This window comes from Girardinichthys multiradiatus, chromosome 15 (genome assembly GCF_021462225.1).
Source record: "Girardinichthys multiradiatus isolate DD_20200921_A chromosome 15, DD_fGirMul_XY1, whole genome shotgun sequence".
Lineage (NCBI taxonomy): Eukaryota > Metazoa > Chordata > Actinopteri > Cyprinodontiformes > Goodeidae > Girardinichthys > Girardinichthys multiradiatus.
Window position 1 is genome coordinate 39,227,865 of NC_061808.1, and position 24,124 is coordinate 39,251,988.

Below are 24,124 nucleotides of genomic sequence, written 5' to 3' on the forward strand. Positions count from 1 at the left end.
GGAGAAGGAAATGCCAAAATGCCAGAAGTCCAGAGTCAAGTACCCACAGTCAGTGATGGTCTGGGGTGCCGTGTCAGCTGCTGGTGTTGGTCCACTGTGTTTTATCAAGGGCAGGGTCAATGCAGCTAGCTAGCAGGAGATTTTGGAGGGCTTCATGCTTCCATCTGCTGAAAAGCTTTATGGAGATGAAGATTTCATTTTTCAGCACGACCTGGCACCTGCTCACAGTGCCAAAACCACTGGTAAATGGTTTACTGACCATGGTATCACTGTGCTCAATTGGCCTGCCAACTCTCCTGACCTGAACCCCATAGAGAATCTGTGGGATATTGTGAAGAGAACGTTGAGACACTCAAGACCCAACACTCTGGATGAGCTAAAGACCGCTATTGAAGCATCCTGGGCCTCCATAAGACCTCAGCAGTGCCACAGGCTGATTGCCTCCATGCCACGCGGCATTGAAGCAGTCATTTCTGCCAAAGGATTCCCGACCAAGTATTGAGTGCATAACTGTACATGATTATTTGAAGGTTGACGTTTTTTGTATTAAAAAGACTTTTCTTTTATTGGTCGGATGAAATATGCTAATTTTGTGAGATAGGAATTTTGGGTTTTCATGAGCTGTTTGCCAAAATCATCCGTATTATGACAATAAAATACCTGAAATATTTCAGTTAGTGTGCAATGAATCTAAAATATATGAATGTTAAATTTTCATCATGACATTATGGAAAATAATTAACTTTATCACAATATGCTAATATTTTGAGAAGGACCAGTACACACGTTTGAAAGATGACATTCAAGCAAAACTGCAGTCAGCCGAGAGAGTCGGCATAACGTGTGACACATGGAAATCACTGTCAACGCAGTCTTTCCTGACAGTGACTTGTCACTACATCGACAATGTCTCATTTGCTACAGACTCCCAATGTTCACTCGAGCCACACCACTACTAATATAGCTAATATGTTGACCAGGGCCATAGAGAAATGGAGTCTAAGTTTAAATTGTCCAATTTACAAGTCTACACTTTATTTTTTCTCTTCACCACAGAAAAAAAAAGGGCCTGATCTGTGTGTACAAAAGCGCACGCAAACCTCGTTGAGCGGAACTGCGGGCGCAAACTTTTTAGTGTGTCTGCCTTCATGAATATGCAAAACATATGATAATGACCCAAATGTTCAAATTCATGGGAGGAGAATATGCAAATGTGATCCCTTACCACACACAATGCAATTTTCAAAGCCTGAAATGGTTTGCTGCGCAATTTGTGTGTGTGGATTTAGCACGTTTAAAATGCAGGTGCTAACTGGGACGCAAAAATGTCTGCTGCCACTTTGGGCAGAAGGAGGCATTGATAGAATGACAGATGATGGGGAGAGAGAATCCTCTGTACATGTGCCAACAGATTTGGGTTGTCAAAAATAAAATGATTAAAAATAGGGGATTCTATGTAGGATTATCTAAGCTCTGATTTGGAGCCAATCACAAACAAAAGCCATGATTTTTTCCTATGTTAAAACTCCTTGCAACATCATTCCATCATAACATCGCTGTCAGTGATCATCTGCTGAACACCCACAAACCTGATCATGGCAAAATGCGCACATAACTGATCAAGTGCACACAGCCCGTTAACTGTAATCGCACATCATGCAAAAGACCCACTGTGTTTGTTGTTGATAATATAATTAATAGGAAAGAATTAAAAACATTAAGGCAGATAAAATCCTTAATTTGCAAACTGGAGGCTAAAATCACTCCTTAGCAGGTAAAAAAACACAATTTTAAGACAGCTTTTCCATGTGGTGACAGTGTATGCTTTGTCTGGATCAGTTTGATTACGTTGTTTAAATGTAAACATATGCCAGGGGAGGGTTTTGTTTATGCAGTAAAAAATTATTTTGTGTCACCAAAAAAAAACAAAAAACAATTTAAACAATCGAACACTTTGCATATCGGAAAAATATTGTCAAGTGAAACAAAACAAATTTAATACAATCATTGGAAATTAATTTATTTTTACGTGCCTAAATGTTTGATTTAACTTTTTTGCAGGACAGTTATGTGACGTTATATTTTAAAATTAGCAAAGCTATAACATACAGATTGCTAACTCTTACAACAATCTATTTTTATGTTCAGGCTTAAATATTGTGGCTGTTTATGATAAACTCTGAACTCTTCAAACATAAACTCTCAAAAAACAACAGAACCCGGGGAGTCTGAAAATAATTAAAAGATCAAGGAAGACAAATTAATTTTACAGACATTTTTGTCTTTTATATTGTTAATATTGATTGGCCAATTTGTTGCGAGTTGCGTCGAGCAAGAAAAGAGAAATAATCTTGTCAGGGCAGATCACAAACCTGCTGTGAGTAGCACAACAAAAGTTAACTAACAGTCCAGAAAAGCAAGGGGCAAACGGGAGAAAAAAAGAAAATCAGCAACTGGATCATTTATAATGATGCAGTGCAACAATTCCCGCATATTTCTAGCAACACAGCAAAGGATCTGTTTGCTTTCCCTCTTGTCCCAGCCAGTAGCACACGCAATTTCCTCATTTAAATAGGGCGGTCTGCACCTGTTTTCCACCTGCTATCCATTGCAAGCGCCTTTTTTGAAAATCGCACACAACACGTCTACTTATTGCATGTGCAATTTGGGCCAAAGTAGATTTGTATTTTGTAACACAGGTAAGAGATTATATATATTTAAGAGCAGATTGGATCAAATCGAATCACAATCAATTCAGAACCTTATTAACTGAGAGCAAATCAATTTAGGAAATTGGCCACAAAACCACGCCCTAAACATAAGCATGGCAGAATACACAATCCATTTTTTTCAGTCTTGAAATAACTGTATTACAATGATATGTCAACTTTACATTAAAATTACCTCCCTAAAGTATTATATTGTATATAGGGGTGTAAAGGTACACAGAAATCATGGCTTGGTATGTTTTCACTATGCTTCAATTAAGAAAAATAATTAATGTATAATTGTTTTTTTGGTCAGCACTAAAATAATCTTTTTAAATTTCTGAAATCAATTAGATTTTATTATGTTCCAAAACCTAAAAAAGTGGAAAGTATGGAACTGACTGGAGATTTGGTTTGTTTGTTTGTTTTTTCAATATAGATTTTTATGTAATCCCTTTAAAATTATCAAAAATAATATTTTGAAATTTTGGAATAAGACTGTTTCCATATATGAGAATAAAATATGTTTCTTTCTGGAGTTGTGGAAGCAGAATGTTGTGAAAATCCCCTCTTATCAATGAGGGTTCCTTTGACTTGTATTTTATATGATATACAGAGTTTGGGGTGATTGGATGCTACATTTGGAAATCAGCTGATATTTCTCCTGTGTCTGTAATGTTTACATTTAGCTTTGCATTGTTTCAGATGAGTAATTCAGTTAAGCGCAGAGCCAGCCAAATACCTTATTGCTTTCGAAAATCCCTATAATGACAAAGTTTTGGTTTGGTTCACCTTTTTTCATCTACTGTAGCTTTATAAGAAAACCTTAATGTTCCCGAATAGCAGGGTTTAGTGATAGCTAGGGATCCCCTGTTTTGTTTTGGTGTCACTTTTTAAAGTTGCCCTAAAGAACCTTGCATTGAGCACTTAGTTCTGCACAAAAACTATATTCAGGTATAAAACAAGGCTGTATTAATTCGGTACACCTGCTTAACTGACAGGGCTGTAACGGATATTTTCAGTAAGAATATGTGGATCTTTACACCCCTGGTAGTATACAGTTCTGTTCCTGTCATTGCTGTTAGGGCAGTTTACCAAAGCTCACTGCATGTACAATACAGAATCAAAAAAATAAATCTAAGACTAATTAAATACCTGCTAAGTAATTGCTGCTCAGTTATAATTAGTCTTGTTCAAATGAATGTGTGACAGAAGTTACAGCAGACTCCTTACCGTTTTCATTTGTTTTTAAGACTTCTTTGCTTTCGTTTAGCTTCTGTACTGTTATCTCCAACTGCTCCTTCACTTGTTTGACCTGTAATATACAACATTTTAAGTTACTTTCCTTTCCACCAACTAGCAGAACTATTTAAGATAAAACCTTAAAATTAATAATACAAGGAAATCTTTGAATGTTCTTAAAACAAGCTAAACTATTAAAATAATGTGTTTGATAGAGATCAATGTTCAGGTTATTCTTAGGGCATTATTATGACTGTAAATGAAAATTAAGCTAGCTGATGAGGGTTTGCATTCATTTCTACACAGCTCAGTTTAAAATACTTTTCTCACTACTGGGTGACAGTGGCCTAGTAAGAATAGTAGTTTTCTTGCAATTGTGGGTTAGATTTCAGCTTCCTCCTGCCAAATTTTGAAGTGCCCCTGGGCAAGGCACTTAACCCCAGGCTGCCTACTGTATTGGCGTATGTATGTATGTATGTATGTATGCGTGCTTGTCAGTGTGACAGAGGGAATATGGCTCAGGTGTAAAGCCCTTTCATTGGTCAATATGAGTAGAAAAGCCCTTAATAAATTCATTCCATTTACCGCTGCAGAACTACTGCAAAGAAACCTTAACATGCAATTCATACCATCAGCAGTTTCATTGCTTTCCATCTGAATAATGTCTTATTTGACATATTTCTATGTAAATTGTTTTTCAAAAAGACACAACCACCACCCCAGAGAAGAGACCTGATACATAAAGACACAAACACAAGACAGTAAATACAAAACAAAACAAAAAAAATGCCTGATAAAGTTTTAACATCTACATCTGGTGCCATAACTGCTGAGCTGGATGTGTCACCATGACCCTGCGCTGAAGGAAGACATACAAGCAAGCCCAAATGAAACTGATCAAACCACACTGCAACACATGTATAATATGTCAGGAAAGGACCAGTGATTAGATCAGATTTGTCAATTTGATTCTGAATAAAACACTGAATCTTTACAAGACCAAGAAGTCATGTCTGAAAGCCACTCAACATGGATCAGTCAATTTTGTGTAAAGGAGCAATATTTTTGGCCAGTCATTTCAGAAAGTGAAAGTTATTTTAGAGATTCATTCACTATTTCAGTAAAATATTTCAAGCTTATTTCTTGTAATTTTGATGATTATAGCTTACCAGTAAAGAAAACCTAAAATTGTGTCTCTCAGAAAATTTGAATATCACATTAGACCAATTAAAAAAGGAAAATTTAAGCACAAATGTCAGGCTTCTCAAAAGTATGCCCATTTCTATGCACTCAATACTAGGTTGTGCCTCCTCTTGCATGAATTACTGCATCAATGTACCATGACATAGAGGGCATCAGCCTGTGGCACTGCTGTATTTTGAGCATCCTCTTTATGAGGCTGTTATACAACAAGAGTGTCTTCAGTCAGAGGCCTCTTCGGAACTGCAGTAACACAGACATCTACAGGAGATCCTTGCTGCCCAGTCATCAGCATCTACATTGGCTCTGAAGAAACCTGTATAATATGAGCAACAACATTTAATTTTCCTTTGGAATTAATAAAATGTTTTTGAATTTGAAATGGAAGCCCATATTGCTTTGATAGCTGCCCTCAGGTCATTTACCTTATTTGGTCTGGTGTCTTACCTTCCTCTTGACAACCGCCCATAGATTTTCTATGGGGTTCAAGTCAGGGGAGTTTTCTGGCCAATCATGAACAGAAACACAATGGTCATTGAACCAGCTTTGGTACCTTTGGCAGTGTGGGCATGTGCCAAATCCTGCTGGAAAATAAAATCAGCATCTCCATACAGCTGGTCAGCAGCGGGAAGCATGGAGTGCTCTAGAATTTCCTGGTAGATGGGTGCATTGACTGTGGACTTCAGAAAACACAGTGGACCAAGACCAGCAGATGACATAGCACCCCAAACCATCACTGACTATGGAAACTTCACACTGGACTTCTAGCAACGTGGACTCTGTGTCAGTCTTCCACCGGACTCTGGAACCTTGTTTTCCAAAAAAATCAATTCACTTTAATCTAAAAACAGGACTTTGGACCATTGAGCAATAATCCAGTTCATTTTCTCCTTAGCCCAGGTTAGACGCTTCTGATGTTTCTGAGTTTCAGGAGTGGCGTGACACGAGCAATGTGACATTTGCAGCCCATGCCTGGTGTTCATCTGTGTGTGGTGGCTCTTGATGCATCGACTCCAGCCTCGTTCCACTCTTTTGAAGCTCCCCCAAATTCTTCAATGGATTTTGCTTGACAGTCCTCTCAAGGCTACGGTTCTCCCTGTTGCTGGTGCACCTTTTCTACCACACGTCTTCCTTCCACTCAATTTTCTGCTAACATGCTTGGATACAGAAATCTGATCAAAAGGCAATGACCTTTTGAGCCTTACAAAATTACAAGAAACAAAGACATGGAATATATCATTCTATGTGTACTGAATTTATATAATACATGAGTTTCACTTTCTGAGATCAATAGGAAAAAATATTGCACTTTTATGCAATAATTTTTTTACATGTACCTGTATGTACACCAGTAATGCTGAAACATTCCACTGAGAGACTTAAATGACTAACAAAAAACACAGGCAAAAATCAGTGGGGACAGTTAGTGCGGTTGCATGACATGCTTCTGTTTGCATTGAGTGATGGAGGATATTCTAATAAATATTTGGAACTGAATGAACCAAGAGAGGCAAACATATTCAAAAGTAAACCAATTTAGCTTAGCACAATAACATGACAACATGTTTGGAGCTGATTACACTTCTGATTTCTGAATCAGTATAACCTAATGCAATAATCAATGTCACTATTAGTGAAAAAGTAATAATGTGCACCACTGTTTTAAAGATGCTGACAAGTGCTAAAGGAATCAGGAGTTGGCTGATTTCTACATGCAAATCTCATACAGTGAGAGATCAAGTATGTGATACACTGCCAATTTTGCAGGTTTTTCCACTACAAAGCATGTAGAAGTCGTTAATTTTTTTATCATAGGTACTCTTCAACTATGAGTGACGGAATCTAAAACAAGAATCCAGAAAATCACCTTATGCTATTTTTAAATAATTAATTAGCATTTTATTGCATGACATAAGTATTTGATCACCTACCAACCAGTAAGAATTCCGGCTCTCACAGGCCTGTTAGTTCGTCTTTAAGAAGCCCTTCTTTTTTCCATTCATGACCTGTATTAACTGCAACTGTTTGAACTCATCTGTACAAGACACCTGTCCACACGTTCAATCAAAGAAACTCCAAGACCAGGGAGCTATGTAAGGACATCAAAGATAAAATTCACACAATGTGATTTTCTGAATTTTTGTTTTAGATTCCGTCACTTACAGTTAAAGAGTACCTATGATAAAATTCAAGACTTCTACACGCTTTCCAAGTGGGAAAACCTGCAAAATCGGCATTTAATAAATTTTAAGGCCTTCTTTTTAGATACATGAATTTCATACTTTAAGAGTTTTTAAGGATGCGTGGACACCCTGATAAAGTGAAACTTAATGTCCAGTGTAACCTCTATGAATGCTCTAGATGTGCTCAGAGTATTTGGGGAAATACTGCTGGAGCCATGATAAATAAATAAAAAACAGCTGACTAAAGAGGAAGTCCTGTTAAGCACCTTGTCTAAGATTGAAAGGTTTTGATTTTTAAATACTGATACAAGCTGAGGTACTAAGATAAATATAAGAACTAATCTGAAATATAAAATTTGAGAAAAAAAATATTTTCTCCAACACAGTAATCAAATATTACTATTCCACAGGGTAAAAGGCTTTATCTGAAACAGAGAAGTGAATGTGTAATGCTGTAGTTGCAACAAAGGCCAAAAATATATGTAAAGGAACACTGCTTTATTGTTTATGGTAAAGTAAAAAAAAAAATTTTTTAAAAATTATAAACATGTAAATAAATACCTGTTCTAAGTGTAACAATAGGAAAAATAATTCCAAAACATTACGTTTAATCCTCAACTCTTCCTATTGGGACCCACTGTATCCTGAAAAACATACAGGTCCTTCTCAAAATATTAGCATATTGTGATAAAGTTAATTATTTTCCATAATGTCATGATGAAAATTTAACATTCATATATTTTAGATTCATTGCACACTAACTGAAATATTTCAGGTCTTTTATTGTCTTAATACGGATGATTTTGGCATACAGCTCATGAAAACCCAAAATTCCTATCTCACAACATTAGCATATCATTAAAAGGGTCTCTAAACGAGCTATGAACCTAATCATCTGAATCAACGAGTTAACTCTAAACACCTGCAAAAGATTCCTGAGGCCTTTAAAACTCCCAGCCTGGTTCATCACTCAAAACCCCAATCATGGGTAAGACTGCCGACCTGACTGCTGTCCAGAAGGCCACTATTGACACCCTCAAGCAAGAGGGTAAGACACAGAAATAAATGTCTGAACGAATAGGCTGTTCCCAGAGTGCTGTATCAAGGCACCTCAGTGGGAAGTCTGTGGGAAGGAAAATGTGTGGCAGAAAACGCTGCACAACGAGAAGAGGTGACCGGACCCTGAGGAAGATTGTGGAGAAGGGCCGATTCCAGACCTTGGGGAACCTGCGGAAGCAGTGGACTGAGTCTGGAGTAGAAACATCCAGAGCCACCGTGCACAGGCGTGTGCAGGAAATGGGCTACAGGTGCCGCATTCCCCAGGTCAAGCCACTTTTGAACCAGAAACAGCGGCAGAAGCGCCTGACCTGGGCTACAGAGAAGCAGCACTGGACTGTTGCTCAGTGGTCCAAAGTACTTTTTTCGGATGAAAGCAAATTCTGCATGTCATTCGGAAATCAAGGTGCCAGAATCTGGAGGAAGACTGGGGAGAAGGAAATGCCAAAATGCCAGAAGTCCAGTGTCAAGTACCCACAGTCAGTGATGGTCTGGGGTGCCGTGTCAGCTGCTGGTGTTGGTCCACTGTGTTTTATCAAGGGCAGGGACAATGCAGCTAGCTATCAGGAGATTTTGGAGCACTTCATGCTTCCATCTACTGAAAAGCTTTATGGAGATGAAGATTTCATTTTTCAGCACGACCTGGCACCTGCTCACAGTGCCAAAACCACTGGTAAATGGTTTACTGACCATAGTATCACTGTGCCCAATTGGCCTGCCAACTCTCCTGACCTGAACCCCGTAGAGAATCTGTGGGATATTGTGAAGAGAACGTTGAGAGACTCAAGACCCAACACTCTGGATGAGCTAAAGGCCGCTATCGAAGCATCCCGGGCCTCCATAAGACCTCAGCAGTGCCACAGGCTGATTGCCTCCATGCCACGCCGCATTGAAGCAGTCATTTCTGCAAAAGGATTCCCGACCAAGTATTGAGTGCATAACTGTACATGATTATTTGAAGGTTGACGTTTTTTGTATTAAAAACACTTTTCTTTTATTGGTCAGATGAAATATGCTAATTTTGTGAGATAGGAATTTTGGGTTTTCATGAGCTGTATGCTAAAATCATCCGTATTAAGACAATAAAAGACCTGAAATATTTCAGTTAGTGTGCAATGAATCTAAAATATATGAATGTAAAATTTTCATCATTACATTATGGAAAATAATTAACTTTATCACAATATGCTAATATTTTGAGAAGGACCTGTAACTTTTCTGCAGACTTATAACTTGCAAATCACAAACATTTTTCCCTTTAACTTCAACGAATGTGAAATACTGCCTATACTTCCAGCTTTCGAACGATGTTTTTGAATTTACAAGACTCCCCTCCATCGTCATGTTTCTCTGTTGCTGTTTGTTTACTCTGTGGTGAAAACCCCCCTACCTGATGCCTTCTCAGGCATTCGGCGTCACGCATGTCGCTTTTTGTCTGTGCCCCTCTTCCACCTCCTGCTTTTTCCAGCCCAGCCAGAACTTATAAAATAAAGGCACAGGAGTTCTGATGTGAGGGGGTGGCAGAAGAAGCGCAGAGGAGAGATGCTACTGTCTGGACTGGTAGTAAGTTTGCCTGAAGAAGTTACAATCTTGGGCTTTAAGGAAAATGTTTTTGTCTCAGCTATGGCAATAAAGAGGACAAGGGCTTTACAGTGCAGAACCATGGACTTTTGACCGCAGCGAAGTTAGTTTTAGGTTGGATATTGGATATTTGTACTCCACGGATTCAGCAGAGGCTTCCTCCCATTTGACACGATGCAGGCACTAATTGTGGGAAGCAGCTCTCTGCCTTCTCCCTCCTCCTGCAGATGGTGGTTCACTTAAGGGCAGTTAATGCATTTCTGAACCAAACACACCGTTTGGTGGTATTATTGTTTTGTTTGTTTTGGGGGAAATGTTTGTGTGTCTGAACAGCTGATTTTATGTGTGATCTGTTGATTTAGGATGTTATTAAATACAGCGCACCACCTAGGTGAAATTCACAAAGCAGATGTGTCTTTTTTCTTTTCTTTCAGCCTTAAGGCATTGTTTATAAGTTAAATAAATTTTTTATTTGACCCACTTCGGGCATTGAGGTCCTTCTTGGTATTGTAGTTGTTCTTTAGTTTTAGTAAATTCTCCCTGCACTTTCAGCGTAAACCTTCAAATTTCTCCTGGTCCCTTGGACAATCAGTGAACCGTAATCTGTTCACGTCACATGTAGTCCCTTCTCAGCCCTGATTGTACCTGCTCAGGCGCAGGGACCAAAAAACTAGGTTCCGATATGGAAAAAATAGAATAGTAATAGAAACGCTCGCAAAGCGGGCTGAGTGGAGCGGAGCCGGGCCAAATCGAGTCAGTAGAAAGGAGGCATATAGTTGGTCATGCTGTGTGAACAGAACGCTTGGTCTGAACGGAGGAGTGAAACTGCTGCGGTGATGATGATAAAATTTAAATTTCTTTGTGAATTTGGGAAAATGCCTTATTTTTTTTAATAAGATGATTTCACCCTTTGACATTAGCTTTCAGGTGTTAGTCATTAATGCTAAAAAAGAAGTATGGTAAAAACCACAAAAGTAAAATACAGCTGTGATATAATGGATAAAGCACAACAACTACTTTAAATCACTTTAACGTCTGCAGTCAAACTAGTTTCTTTTGGTGGGGCTATCCATTTTGGTCGCACATTTTGACATGCGCAGCTCAACAGACTTCGCAGCTCTGATGTCAATGGGAGCATAAACCAGCTGAGATGCGGAGTTTCGTTGCCATTTCCCGCCTGTCTCAAAGGACAGCGCAACGGAGGCGTATATCTGGAGAGACAAGAGCTCGTGGGCGAACTTTTGCTCCACAAGGCCATTCCCGGAAGAGCTTGAAAGCTGGAAATCTGTCTGATACGAGAAGATCAGGAGATTTATTTAACGATCGAAGACCGCGCCCACACCCGGCGCAGGTCAAAACCCACAGAGGTTCTATGTCCAAGGAGATGAGTTTTCCCTCCTTGTGTATGCAGTCGACTAATGGTTCATCTTTTCCCCTCCTGGACGGATGAGAAATTACCGTTTTTTTTCTTTAATTTGATCACGGAAGCGTGATTCCCCCCTCCATTTTTCTTGAGACCTGATCCCTCCTCGACCGGTGGAGAGCAGAAATCAACTTCAAAGTAATTTCGTTCATTTCATATTAAACCAGATAGGTGCATTTAGAGGTCTGGGCAGGATGAGGCATAGTTAAGGTGATTTTAGAGAAATTTTAGGGCGATCGGTGCGTCCCTCAGTTGCTAGAGAAATAGAACAGAATGCTGATTGCAGTAAGGACCCTGATGACACACCCCTGACATGTACTGACAGCCCTAGGGAAGGCCATAATAAGTCAGTATCCGCCCACCGCCCCTGTTGCAGTCCCTCAATTCGATTGGGACCCTACTCAACATCCGAAAGAGCACATTAGTATTGCAGTGGACACGTGGATGAGACACACGAGTTAATCCCAATGGTGACGGGACAGGAATGGGAGAGCTGTTTAGAGAAGCCATATTAAAAGGAGTTCCTTTTGAGGTGTGTCAAAAGATGAAAAATAATCCTGATTTGCAGGGAACAGATTTCACAAAGTGGGGAAGAACATTTAATTCACCATTTACGTACAGCTCAGGAGGCAGAGAAAAAGAAACAAGAGGAGAAATCGCACCTACAGAACCAGCTCCTTAAATTGCAGCTGCAAGAGGCCAAAGAGAAATTAAGCAAGAGAAAAATTGATAAAACTAAAAATGTAATGTTAGCTGCAGCTCAAACTGTTCCTACGGCTGCACACATCCTATGTCTATGTCGCCACCTGTGACTGATCAGTGGCAAGGAGGGGGGTTACCCCCTCCTCCACCCTATCCATTTTATAGTTACAGGTACAGTGGCCCCAGTCGTGGAGGCGGATGGCATGTTGGTGGTCAGCGTGGTTGTGGTGGATGGCGTGGAGCACCCAGAGGAAGGGGTGGAGCAAGCAAAGCGCTGGGAGATGTGTGCTACAACTGCGATCAGTCTGGACATTGGGCACGCGCCTGCCCCAACTGGGGGTCACAACAGGGAGTACCAGGACTTACGGTCCATCCTAATGCAGGTATGGCACCTCCTCCACCCCTGCAGCGCCAGTATCCACAGATGGGTGGACACCCGTCTTACAGCCCATACTGACACACCCTGAAGAGGACCAAGGCAGCGTGTCTGAATTTTTTAGTGGACACTGGAGCTACTTATTCCACCATAATACAGCAACCTCCTAAACCACTGCTCTCTACCAAGACTGTTTCTGTGATGGGCTTCTCAGGGGCTACACAGATTCTGTCTGTGACTTTACCACTTCCTGTTCAGGTTGGGACTCAGAGAGTAACTCATCCTTTTGTGTGTTCACCCAGCACACCTGTTAATTTGCTGGACAGAGACTTATTAGTGAAGCTGGGAGCATCAGTGTTGTGTGGTACTGATGGATTAACAGTAACTTTTCCAGATGGTTCCTCTTTGGCATGTGGACAAATGCCACAGCATGGACAATATCTTTTACAGCCAGTTGTAGAGGAATATGCTGACATCTACTGGGGACTGCTTACCGCACCTTCATCTCCAAGCATCTTCTCTGTGTATCAGCTGTGGAAACCCTGGATTCAAAGTCTGCCCCTACACCTCTCCACCTGACCCGCCCCATGTCACTCTGTTCTACGACCGTTGTCTGAATGGTACAGTAGCAGGTAGGACATGGTTCATTTCATCCAAAAATATTTATGTGGCTCCTGATGGTGTGGCTGCAACAGTTGATTTAACACCTGACCAAGCAGAATTGTATTTAACGTCAGATGAAGCTGTTCCTCATGTTTCTCTTTCTTTGCATCCATTAAAACTATATTTAGTGACACGCTTTAAAAAAAATGCAACAATCAAAATAGTTTTCTGATGCATTTAGAGGGAAACAACAGGAGCTCCCTCTGGTCCACCTGCTACTAACTGTCCAGTGGCTAATGATGAGTTAGTAAACATTTAGCTGGATACTCTGGTTGGACTGTTTAACTGGTTATCAGCATGTCAGATTTGTTCAACTACCAGCATTGTATTAGAGGGTCTGATTATCCTCGTCAGAACAGCCAAAACGATAGCAATATGGTTCTATTTACAGTGGCAATAAGGAAACCCTTCACAATAAAAGCCTTATCCAGTTGTCAATGCTCTGAACCTCAAACATCCTTCAGGTAATCAAAACGTCTTACAGTATTATCTCTGGACATAAAATCCCAGCTATCTAAATGCTGGCTGCATTGTGTATTCAGGCCATAATTTATCTCAAAAATCATTTGATACAGAAACATTCTGACTGCGGGTGTGAGTGTGAAGAAATGATGGAAAATATTCCAACAAAAACTACTGCTACCATTAATAAGGCTGACATTGAAGCTGAAATTAAACTGATGACTGAGGGGGCTGGTCCCCAGTTCCAGTAGTCATTGGACTGGTCACCAGTTTATCACAGAGCATTTAAGAGACACACAGGACAACCAACCATGCAGCCCAAAAAATATATCACAATAGCAAATTTTTACTCTTCCATTTGTATATGGTAGCAAGGTTGAACTTTACCAAAGCGTTATGTTGTTTTGAAATCAAAATAAATTGTTTTTAGTTAGACAAAAAAGTTGCAAAGATACAAAGCTGTTGATGTTTTAAGGATAGCAACATTTCTTAAATGTCAGTTGTCTCAGACATAAGTTGGCAAAATTGTGCAAACTGATTAGAATTTGGTTAGAACAGCTGTTTGCTGTAAATTACAGTGGATTATGTTTTTTATTTAAGAGCTATAAATGTATGGATGGAAATCAAGAAAAATTGCGATCCTGATTTTACCATAAAAAAAAAAAAACAAGAAAAAAAAAAAAAAACTGGTGATATATGTTTCTCATATTGCCACCCCTCCTCTTAGTGATGTAATCAGCCCAGCTGAACTATTGTTTTCTGTATTATTGTAATATTGGATAATGTTTGCTTGCAACTACTTGTATGTATTATGGTTTAAATTTGTAACTCTAACCAGTGAGACCCTGTGTCTCGATGGGCCTCCACCATATAAATAAAGTTATATATTAATTAAATGAAATTTAATATTCATATAGCATATAAAATAATAAAACTCAGAGTTGCTCGTGTCTATGAGCAACAGTATACTTGATGATAATCCCACAATTTTGGTGTTATACAACATTTATTCGAAAGTAAAACAATCACAGTCGAGCTCCTCCTAGATATGCTAAAGAGCCAAAGTGGTCCGTACATCCATGTTGCATCCTTACAGTTAATCATTTTAAGCTTTTCTTATTTTTGGACTCTGATTTGTTTCTGACAAATCAGGACAATTCATCTGCCTATGCCTCCAACAATAGATTATGTTTGCGGGCAACAATACTTCATTACTCAGAAGACATCCATCGGCTAAATTACCGCTCTAATGCTAAGCTATCTTGGTCTACTGTAGAGGATGGCCGCACCTCACTTGATAGACCTAAACTTACCATGTCCTGCGTCTTCCATCAAGGTTTTCCGCTTATCTCCCATCACTCTTTATCATAGCTACTGTAAACAAACAAAAGCATGCTACGCAACCTCAGAAACTGTTTCACCTGTTGAGCAGTATGATTTTTACATGAAATGAACAGGCAAAATGTATTGCCTCAAACGTGTATGAAAAGGACGTAGAAGGGAAAGTGATTTTTCTCTCTGGAGATGACTGTGGCTCAGAGCGGTGGTCTTGCAATATAAGGCTAGTGGGTTCGATTCCAGCTTCCTACAGCCCCGTGTCGATGTGAAAGTCACTTAACCTCAAATTGCCTACCGATCTGCGTACCGGTGTATAAATGTGTGCGCTTTTCTGAGTGCGTCTGGGCAATATATAAGTTCAGTCCATTTACCATTTGCCATTTGACCACATGTCTACGCCACACGGTATCCTTAGTAAAAACATGACTTTCAAAGATCTGGTAAGACATACCTCCTCCTCCTTACTTAGGACCTGCTTCTGAGCGCTCTGTAGATTCTTGTCAACCCTTTGAAGTTCAGCTTGTGTCTCTCGAAGAACCTTTTCCTGTGACACAGTCACAGTATTTTTGACCTTTACTTTACTAGTAAGCCCTCGAACCTCTCCGTGCAGTTTCTGGATTATCCCATTGGCCTGAAATAATTAAAACATGGTAAGTTAGGAACTGGAACAAATCATATTCAAATGTAGTTTTTTTCCCCTGGAAACTGAAAATAGAAACAAAATCAAAAAACATTCTCTACTGAGCACTGTTATGTGACCAAGTAATTACTGGTTTATTAGTTATGAGAACATAAATTATCTTAAGATAAATCTATTTTTCACAGATTGCCAAGCCATTTTCATTCAGTTTTAGTTGATAAATAGTCATCTGTGGTTGACTAACCTAATTTTATGCTCCTGTGAGAGTCATAGGAAGACTTCACATCTCAAGCGTAGAAAACAAAGTGTAATTAAAGAAGTAAGCGTGTTGCTCCTCTCATTCAGTTTTCACCAGAGCATTCGAGCTGACATGTTTGTGAGATGACACTCTGTTAAACAGCAGAACCAGAAACTACAGTGGGGCCAGATGTATTTGGTCAGCCACTGATTGTGCAAGTTCTCCTACTTAAAAAGATGAGAGAGCTCTGTAATTTTCATCAGGTACACTTCACTACGAAAGACAAAATGAGAAAACAAATCCAGGAAATCAAATTGTAGGATTGTTAAAGAATTTATTTGTAACTTATGGTGGAAAATAAGTGTTTGGTCAATAACAAAAGTTGAACTCAATACTTTGTAGCCTTTGTTGGCAATTACAGAGGTCAAACGTTTCCTGTAAGTCTTCACCAGGTTTGCACACACTTTAGCTGGTATTTTGGCCCATTCCTCCATGCAGATCTCCTCTACAGCAGTGATGTTTTGGGGCTGTAGCTGAGCAACACGGACTTTCAACTACCTCCACAAATTTCCTAAGGGGTTGAGGACTAGAGACTGGCAGGCCACTGCAGTACCTTGAAATGCATTTTATAGAGCCACTCCTTTGTTGCCCGAGCGGTGATTTTGGGATCACTGTCATGGTGGAAGACCCAGCCATGTTTTACTTTAAGTGCTCACACGGATGGAAGGTTTTGGCTTAAAATTTCACGATACATGGCCCGTTCATCCTTCCCTTAACACAAATCAGCTGTCCTGTCCCCTTTGCAAACAAAGCAGCCACAAAGCATGATGTTTCCACCCCCACAGTAGGTATGGTGTTCTTGGGATGCAAATCAGTATTCTTCTCTCTCCAAACACGACGAGTTGAGTTTGTGCCAAAAGTTCCATTTGGTTTCATCTGACCACATGATTTTCTCCCAATCCTCTTCTGGATCATCCATATGCTCTCTGGCATACTTCAGACAGGCCTGGACATAAGCAGGGGAACATGCCTGGCACTGCAGGTTTTGAGTCCCTCTTGGCATAGTGTGTTACTAATGGTAGTCTTTGTTACTTTGGTCTCTGCAGGTCATTCATCAGGTCCCTCCATGTAGTTATGGTATTTCAACTTACTGTTCTCATGACCATTTTGACCTAATGGGATGAGATTTTGCGTGGGGCTCCAGATGTCTTCCATTTCTTCACAATTGCTCCCAAAGTTGTTCCCCAGCGATGGATTGGCGACCTGTCCAGCATCTGCCCTGCTTCTCGCCCTAAATTCTTTAAATCCTACAATATGAGTTCCTGGATATTCTTTCCTCATTTTGTCTTTCATAGTTGAAGTGTACCTATGATAAAAATTACAGACCTCTCTCATCTTTCTAAATAGAAGAACTTGCACAATCAGTGGCTGAGATCTACACTTGAGATCTCAGCTAAATGCAAAAGGCTCAGTCCTGACAAAATCGGTTACCTACTTTAAAAAACAGCCCGGTCGTATTCTGGTTCCCAGTGGTGATGGTAAAAATGCAAATATAACTACCTTTAATTAAAAAAATAAAATAAATAGCTAAACATAAATTTTACCTATTTCAGTCGGTCTTCATCTGTGAAAAGTCATGCATAGGCTATAACCCAACTTATTTGATAACTAACGTTTAGAAGAATAAAATGATTTAAAATCAAGCTACCACTGGTAAGGTGACATGCCTTATGTTTTAGGCCACATGTTCTGTGTAAGAGGTAAGATGACACAGTGTGGTTACACAAACCTTTAGCAGTTCCTCTGACAGCGATTTCACTGTTGCTTCAAGTCTTCTCAACTGAAGTTCCTTATTTTCTGCAGTTTCTTCCGCAGATTCCTACAACACAAAAAAAGATCAAAACAGATCTGAACAAAATCCTGTTCTGAGGATAATCGAGAAAGTGAATAAACAGATCCGAGTTTAGGGAGACTCAAGACAAAAGTTGAGAGTTAAGTCGAACATGGTATATAACCATAGCAAGACTCAAAACAAACTGCTTGCTTGCAGGTTATCTTGAAAAACCCCAGAATTTGTATATCAATAACATTCAAAAGTCATACATAATCACATATGCACGATCTACATTCAGAGCAAATATTGTGCGTTAGTTTTTGCTTTATTTTTGCAAATGGAGAGTTCTGTCTATATTATCAGCCATGCAAAAAACCTTTCAAGGCAACAGTGTGGCAAGCAGTGAGAAAAGTAACTGAACTCAAATACATTTGATACATCATGGTCTATGTTCTCTATAAGGGAGAACTTTCACAGGGTTTGAGATGGGTGGGGGAAGTAAAAATCATTTATTTAAAGTCTGGTCAAAAGAGTTATATTCAATACTAAAACAATAATTAGCATTGATTATATCTAATTTGCTGACAATCAAAACAGAGAGCTACTGGTGGACATTTAAACTCTGCTAGCATGATAAGAACATCTGGTGAAGAGTCTTCATGAGTGCAAGGTTGTTCATCAGCATATAGAACGAGGGCAACAAAGCTGTGTACAACCATAGTGAAGTAGCTTAAAGACCGACGCGCTGATGTTTGAGAGGAATTTAAAAAGCTCCTGCATATGATGCAGTAAAGAAGTAAACCCGCCGGATGGCATCAGCTAAAGTTCTCTGTTGAAATACTAGCAGCTTAATGAGCCCTATTACTCTGTTACTCGTACTCGTCGTCTTCCACTTTATCCGGGACCTGGTCGCGGGGGCAGCAGACTCAGCAGAGACGCCCAGACATCCCTCTCCCCAGACACCTCCTCCGGGGGGAGCCCAAAGCGTTCCGAGGCCAGCCGAGAGACATAGTCCCTCCAGCGTGTCCTGGGCCGTCCCCTGGGCCTCCTCCCGGTGGGACGTGCCTGGAACACCTCCCGAGGAAGGCGTCCAGGAGGCATCCGGTATTGACGCCCGAGCCACCTCAACTGGCTCCTCTCGATGTGGAGGAGCAGCGGCTCTACTCCGAGCCTCTCCCGGATGGCCGAGCTCCTCAACCTGTCTCTAAGGGAGTGCCCGGCCACCCTACGGAGGAAGCTCATTTCAGCTGCTTGTATCCAGGATCTCGTTCTTTCGGTCATGACCCAATGTTCATGGCCATAGGTGAGGGTAGGAACGTAGGTAAATCGAGAGCTTCGCTTTTCGGCCCAGCTCTCTCTTCACCACAACGGACCAGCACAGAGTCCCCATTACTGTGGCAGCCACACCGAGCCGTCTGTCAATCTCCCGCTCCATTCTTCCTTCACTCGTAAACAAGACCCCGAGATACTTGAACTCCTCCACTTGAGGCAGGAACTCCCCTCCAACCTGAAGAGGACAAGCCACCCTCTTACTGTGTTACTTTAGTCTGAATTTCCTGTTGAGGCCATTTCCCACTAGGCACGGATCAACAAATTTGTCCTATAGTGCGTAATTTGGCTCCACCGGTTATTAAATGGCATTACCCCCCAACCCCCCTTTCACTATAATGTCCAGCAGTTGAGGAATCAACCACGAATGTGAAGGAATAGAAGGCAAGTAAATGTTAATATGTAGAGTAGACCCAGACTGAAGCTGACAATTAGAAGTGGAACTAGTCAGAACCAGTAGCAAAATACCCTGCTGACTCAAGTTCATCACCAAAAGAATAACGATGTAAAAAATTACCGGAAGGGATTTTCGGCTGGCAATGGAGGAAGACGAATGGCTAAACTGAGTGCTCCGTGAGGTCGGCGCCATCAATCCACTCACATTCATCTAAGACAAGAGATTTGTAATTTTACTATTCAAAGACAGAACTGATCTGGAACTACATCAAGCACATTGTTCACTCGCATTAAAACCAAGCCCTAATGCACCACCTAGCTCAACTTTCTCTAGTATAAAGTAAAAAATTCTCAAACAAGATTGGCAAAATAAAATTGTATTTGGCAAAAAGACCACATCATTTGACTATGACTAGACATCAGAAGTAATGCTCCGATGCAAAACATATAAACTAGTGAAGACTATTTCGAAAGAGAACGGCATCTGCTTCCAGACGCCATTCACAGCAATGCATATCCATTGGGCGAGCGGATAATGAGTTTATAACAGCACTGGGGGAGCCAAAGAGGATTTGTGTAGGTTCCCTTTTGGACATGCTGGCAAATAAGTCACCAGCACCACACCAGCACTACAAAAACTGGCACAAACATAGTTGGGCAACGAGTTCACCGCAGTGGAGACAAGCAGGCAGCCCAGAGTACACAAGTGTGCCTGCAGGCGTTGTAACACGTGACCGGCACTAAAATTACTAGAGAAAATAAGAAGATGATGATTGCAAGCATGAGCACTGTAGGTGTAAGCTGTGGTTTAAAAGTAATGTTTGTTTATATATCGCTGGATATTTAAATCAGCCCAACTGAAAAGAGCTAGAAAATCTGAGAGAGTTCAAATAAACTAGTAAGGCAGAGAATATGAAATTATAAGAATTGTACCACTCAAGCTCGCAGCCTGTTGGAGTAGCTCTGTTACTTTGATTCTGATATATTCTTTTTAAAGGGACTCTAAATCTTCTTATTGTGGACAAAAATATATTTTTTTCTCGGGCAATTATCCCCTCTGGTATGGGATGCTGTGCATTGTGGATTTTTGCTGACAGTTTGTTTTTTTTTTTTTTGCTTATGATGCATAACCATAGCAAGGTGTTTTTTTTTTGCAACCGGGAGCAGCTGATTCATATCTCAAAATATAGCTCAAATAATACTTCAAATACAACCCTAAATCGCCATAGAGTTGAAAAGAAAGGTATGTGGATGCAGAGCAGGAACAAAGAGATGGGGGGAAAGTTCAAACCATCGCTTCCATAAATTATGATCGGTCGTACAACAACAGTGTATTCAGTCAGAGGCTTTTTCACATCTGCTCTAAGACAAACAGCTACAGCAGATCCTTCCTGCCCACAGCCATCAGCATCTACAATGGCTTTAATTTCCCCTTGAAATTAATAAAGTATTTTTGAACTGAATATTTGTAATGGAAAAACTCACAAGGGAAAGTGGCAGCTAGCTTAATTTGACACACGGTGAGTAAGAAGAGCGACACTGGCCGTTTCTGTATGGCTAAATCTTTTCAGGAGGAAGATTGTTCACCCTCTCATCACTGGAGGTTAAGGGAGGCTTTATGGAGCCAGCGGACCTGAGGCTTGACAGTTCTATCTACTGGCTCAAGGCACTGACTCAGTGATGCCAGACGCCAGCACTGCCGAGGCAGTGGAGGAAAAAATGGGTCCATTGCTAAAACGGACTTACGTTCAAAGCAGTAACAAACTTTTAAAAAAATTACATTTATAGATTTATATTTTCTCAAGCAAAGCATATGATCAAATGTATAACACATATGAAAGAATGCTCACAATTCCAAAAGGGTATCTGCAGGTTTTAGGAAATCAAATTTCAGACTTTTTAAGACCTTTTTAACTTTTGACCGTTTTCTGAGGAGGTTTAGCCATGCCAGAGGGGCAAAACAGTGAAATTTTCTGGGGTCTCTTTTGCCCCTTTTCCACTGGCTTGATTTGGCCCTACTCGACTCGCTTTCGTTTCCATTACAGTTTTTTCCGTACTGTGTACCTACTTTTTTTGACCGTGCCCCGGGTCGGGACTACATGTGACGTGAGCAGACTGCTGTTCATTGATTGGTCATGGGACCAGTAGAAATTAGGTTTTCCAAGAGGTAGCGCAGGGAAATGTTAATAAAACTTCAATAATATCAAGAACATTTGTCGGAGCGGGGCAAATCGAAATATAATTTTACTATTCACAAATTATAACCCATGCCTGAAGGCTGAAAGTCTGTATTACACATAGACGGGGCGCTGTATTTAATAACATCCTAAACCAGCTGATCACACATAAACTCAGCTGTTCAGACGTTTCCCCCCCACAAAACATAACAATACCGCCATGAAATAGTGTTTGGTTTGGAAATTTATTGATGATTCTTTAGCCAACCAGCATCTTCAGGAGGAGGGAGCAGGAGGAGAGCAGCTGCCCGTAATCAGACTACTTTTATCGGCTCAAACGGAAAGAACGTGCTGAATCCGCGGAGCATGGATATCCAATATCCAACCTAAAATTAACTTCATGGCGGTCAGAAGTTCGCGGTTGTGCACTTTAAAGTAGTCGTCTGTGTAATTGTCATGCCTGAGACAAAAACTTCCTCCCAAAGCCCAAAACTGTAACTCCTTCAGGCAACCTCTGCAGCATTACCAGCCTAGGACTGGAAGCAAAAGGAGTCCACAGTGGCGACTGGAGAGTCACACAGGGTGATGTGGATGGGTGGGACTGTGCTCTTTCTAAAGTCTTTGATCATCTTCACTGTTTTCAGAGCGTTGAGTTCCAGACTGTTCTGACTGCACCAGGTCACCACATGGTCAATCTCCCTCCTGTAGGCAGACTCATAATCCCCCTGAGATGAGCCCAGTGAGGGTGGTGTTGTCCACAAACGTCAGTAGCACAGACTTGTGACTGGAGGTGCAGCTGTTGGTGTACAGGAAGAAGAGCAGAGGGGAAAGAACACAGACTTGAGGGGAACTGGTGCTGATGGTCCTGGGATCAGAGACATGTTTTTCCAGCTTCAAGTGCTGTTTCCTGTCCATCAGGAAGTCTGTGATCCACTTGCAGGTGAAGTCAGGCACGCTGGGAAAGCTCGTCCTGCAGCAGAGCAAGAATGATGGTGTTGAAAGCAGAGCAAAAGTCCACACACAGGATTCTGGCATTGGTTGTGGATAGTCCAGGTGCTGCAGGATGTAGTGAAGGGCTATGTTTTATTGCATCCTCCACGGACCTGTTGGCGGTGTAGACAAACTGCAGGGGACCCAGAAATGGATCTGTGATGGGTATAAGGTGGGTCAACACAAGGCGCTCCAAGAACTTCATTACCAGAGAAGTCAGGGTGATCGGTCTGAAGTCATTTAGTCATTTTTGGTCCTTGGTTTTTTGGGGACAGGGATGATGATGGACGCTTTGAAGTAGGCTGACACATGGCATATCAACTGTGAGGTGTTAACCATGTCTGGGAAAACCAGCAACAGGTGATCAGCACAGTGCGGCCCAGATGCTTTGCAGGGTTTCGGTCTCTTAAGCAGTCATTGACTTCCTTTTTTGAAATGGAGAGGGGACGGAAGGGGGTGGAGTGGGTGGAGCCGGCCAGCTCTGAGGAGAGAGAGGAGGAAATGGTGGACTCAGGCTTAGGCTGAGTGCAGGACTCATGGGGACCAATTGACTCTCAAAGTGGCAGTCGCACTGGTTCAGCTCATTTGCAAGGCGAGTGTCATTGATGGAATGGGGGGCTTTGGGTTTATAGTTTGTGACTTGTCTGAACCCCATTCATACAGATGTGGTGTTTACAGAGGACTGGTCTTTTAGCATCTCTGAATACAGCAGTTTAGCTTCTTGCACCTCCTTGCTTTTAACGACCTAAACAAGTCTGTGACCCACTCCTGAGTATCGTCTGTATTTGGGGAGTTCTTGGTTGAGGTTTCCTTTGTTGAAGTCACCAAGAATAAAAAGGGCAAGTCTGAGTTTGTCTGCTCCACACACAGTATCTAGTTGGCCAGCATGCGCTGTGCGTCAGGCACGCTGACCTGCAGCGAAATGTAAACACCAATCATTGTGAAAGAAGCAAATTTACGGGGGGAGTAAAAGTATTCCGGATTAGGAGAGCAGCAGTGCTGTACCACTGTTACGACGGCACACCAGGTCCACTGTTACGACGGCACACCAGGTGCTGTGGATGTAAAACCAGATACCTACACCCTTTGCTTTGCCAGAGAGTTCTGAGTCACGGTCCGCTCTGAATAGTTGGAAGCCTGCCAGCTTCAGCGCACAATCCGGTACTATATCACAAAGCCACGTCTCCATGAAGCACAGAACAGAAGATGAATAAAGGTATCCACCAGTCCCCACCAGTATCTGGAGTTTGTCTAGTTTGTTGCACAATGAGTGCACATTGAAGAGAAATATAGCCGGTAGTGGAGTTTTGGAAACTCCACTGGCGAAGAGTCACAAGCAACCCCCCTCTTTTTCCTCTCCTGCGGCACAGCTAGTAACCCCTTCACCAAAATGTCTAATAATTCCACTGATGACGTGGGAAAAGTGGGAAATAGATCCGCTGGAGTTGTTCCCCTAAAGTTCATGAGCTCTTCTCTGAGCTCTGGGAATCACAACAGACAATAGCAATAACACACAAAAGCAAAACAAAACAAAGAGAACCTAACTATATGCAGCCCCATCTTTGTTGGGTTTAAGTGAAAGATTT

General features: G+C 41.1%; 1 protein-coding gene across 2 annotated transcripts in view; it reads right to left on the minus strand.

The window, feature by feature from the left end:
• The window catches only part of sass6 (SAS-6 centriolar assembly protein), an 88,065-nt gene that overhangs the window by 7,938 nt on the left and 56,003 nt on the right, over positions 1–24,124 (minus strand). For both annotated transcript variants that reach the window (XM_047387051.1, XM_047387052.1), the window contains 3 exons: positions 17,602–17,691; positions 15,386–15,565; positions 3,942–4,023 (listed from right to left, as the gene is read on the minus strand). In XM_047387051.1, coding sequence (XP_047243007.1) covers positions 3,942–4,023; positions 15,386–15,565; positions 17,602–17,691 — 352 coding nt within the window. The remainder of the gene's footprint in view (positions 1–3,941; positions 4,024–15,385; positions 15,566–17,601; positions 17,692–24,124) is intronic.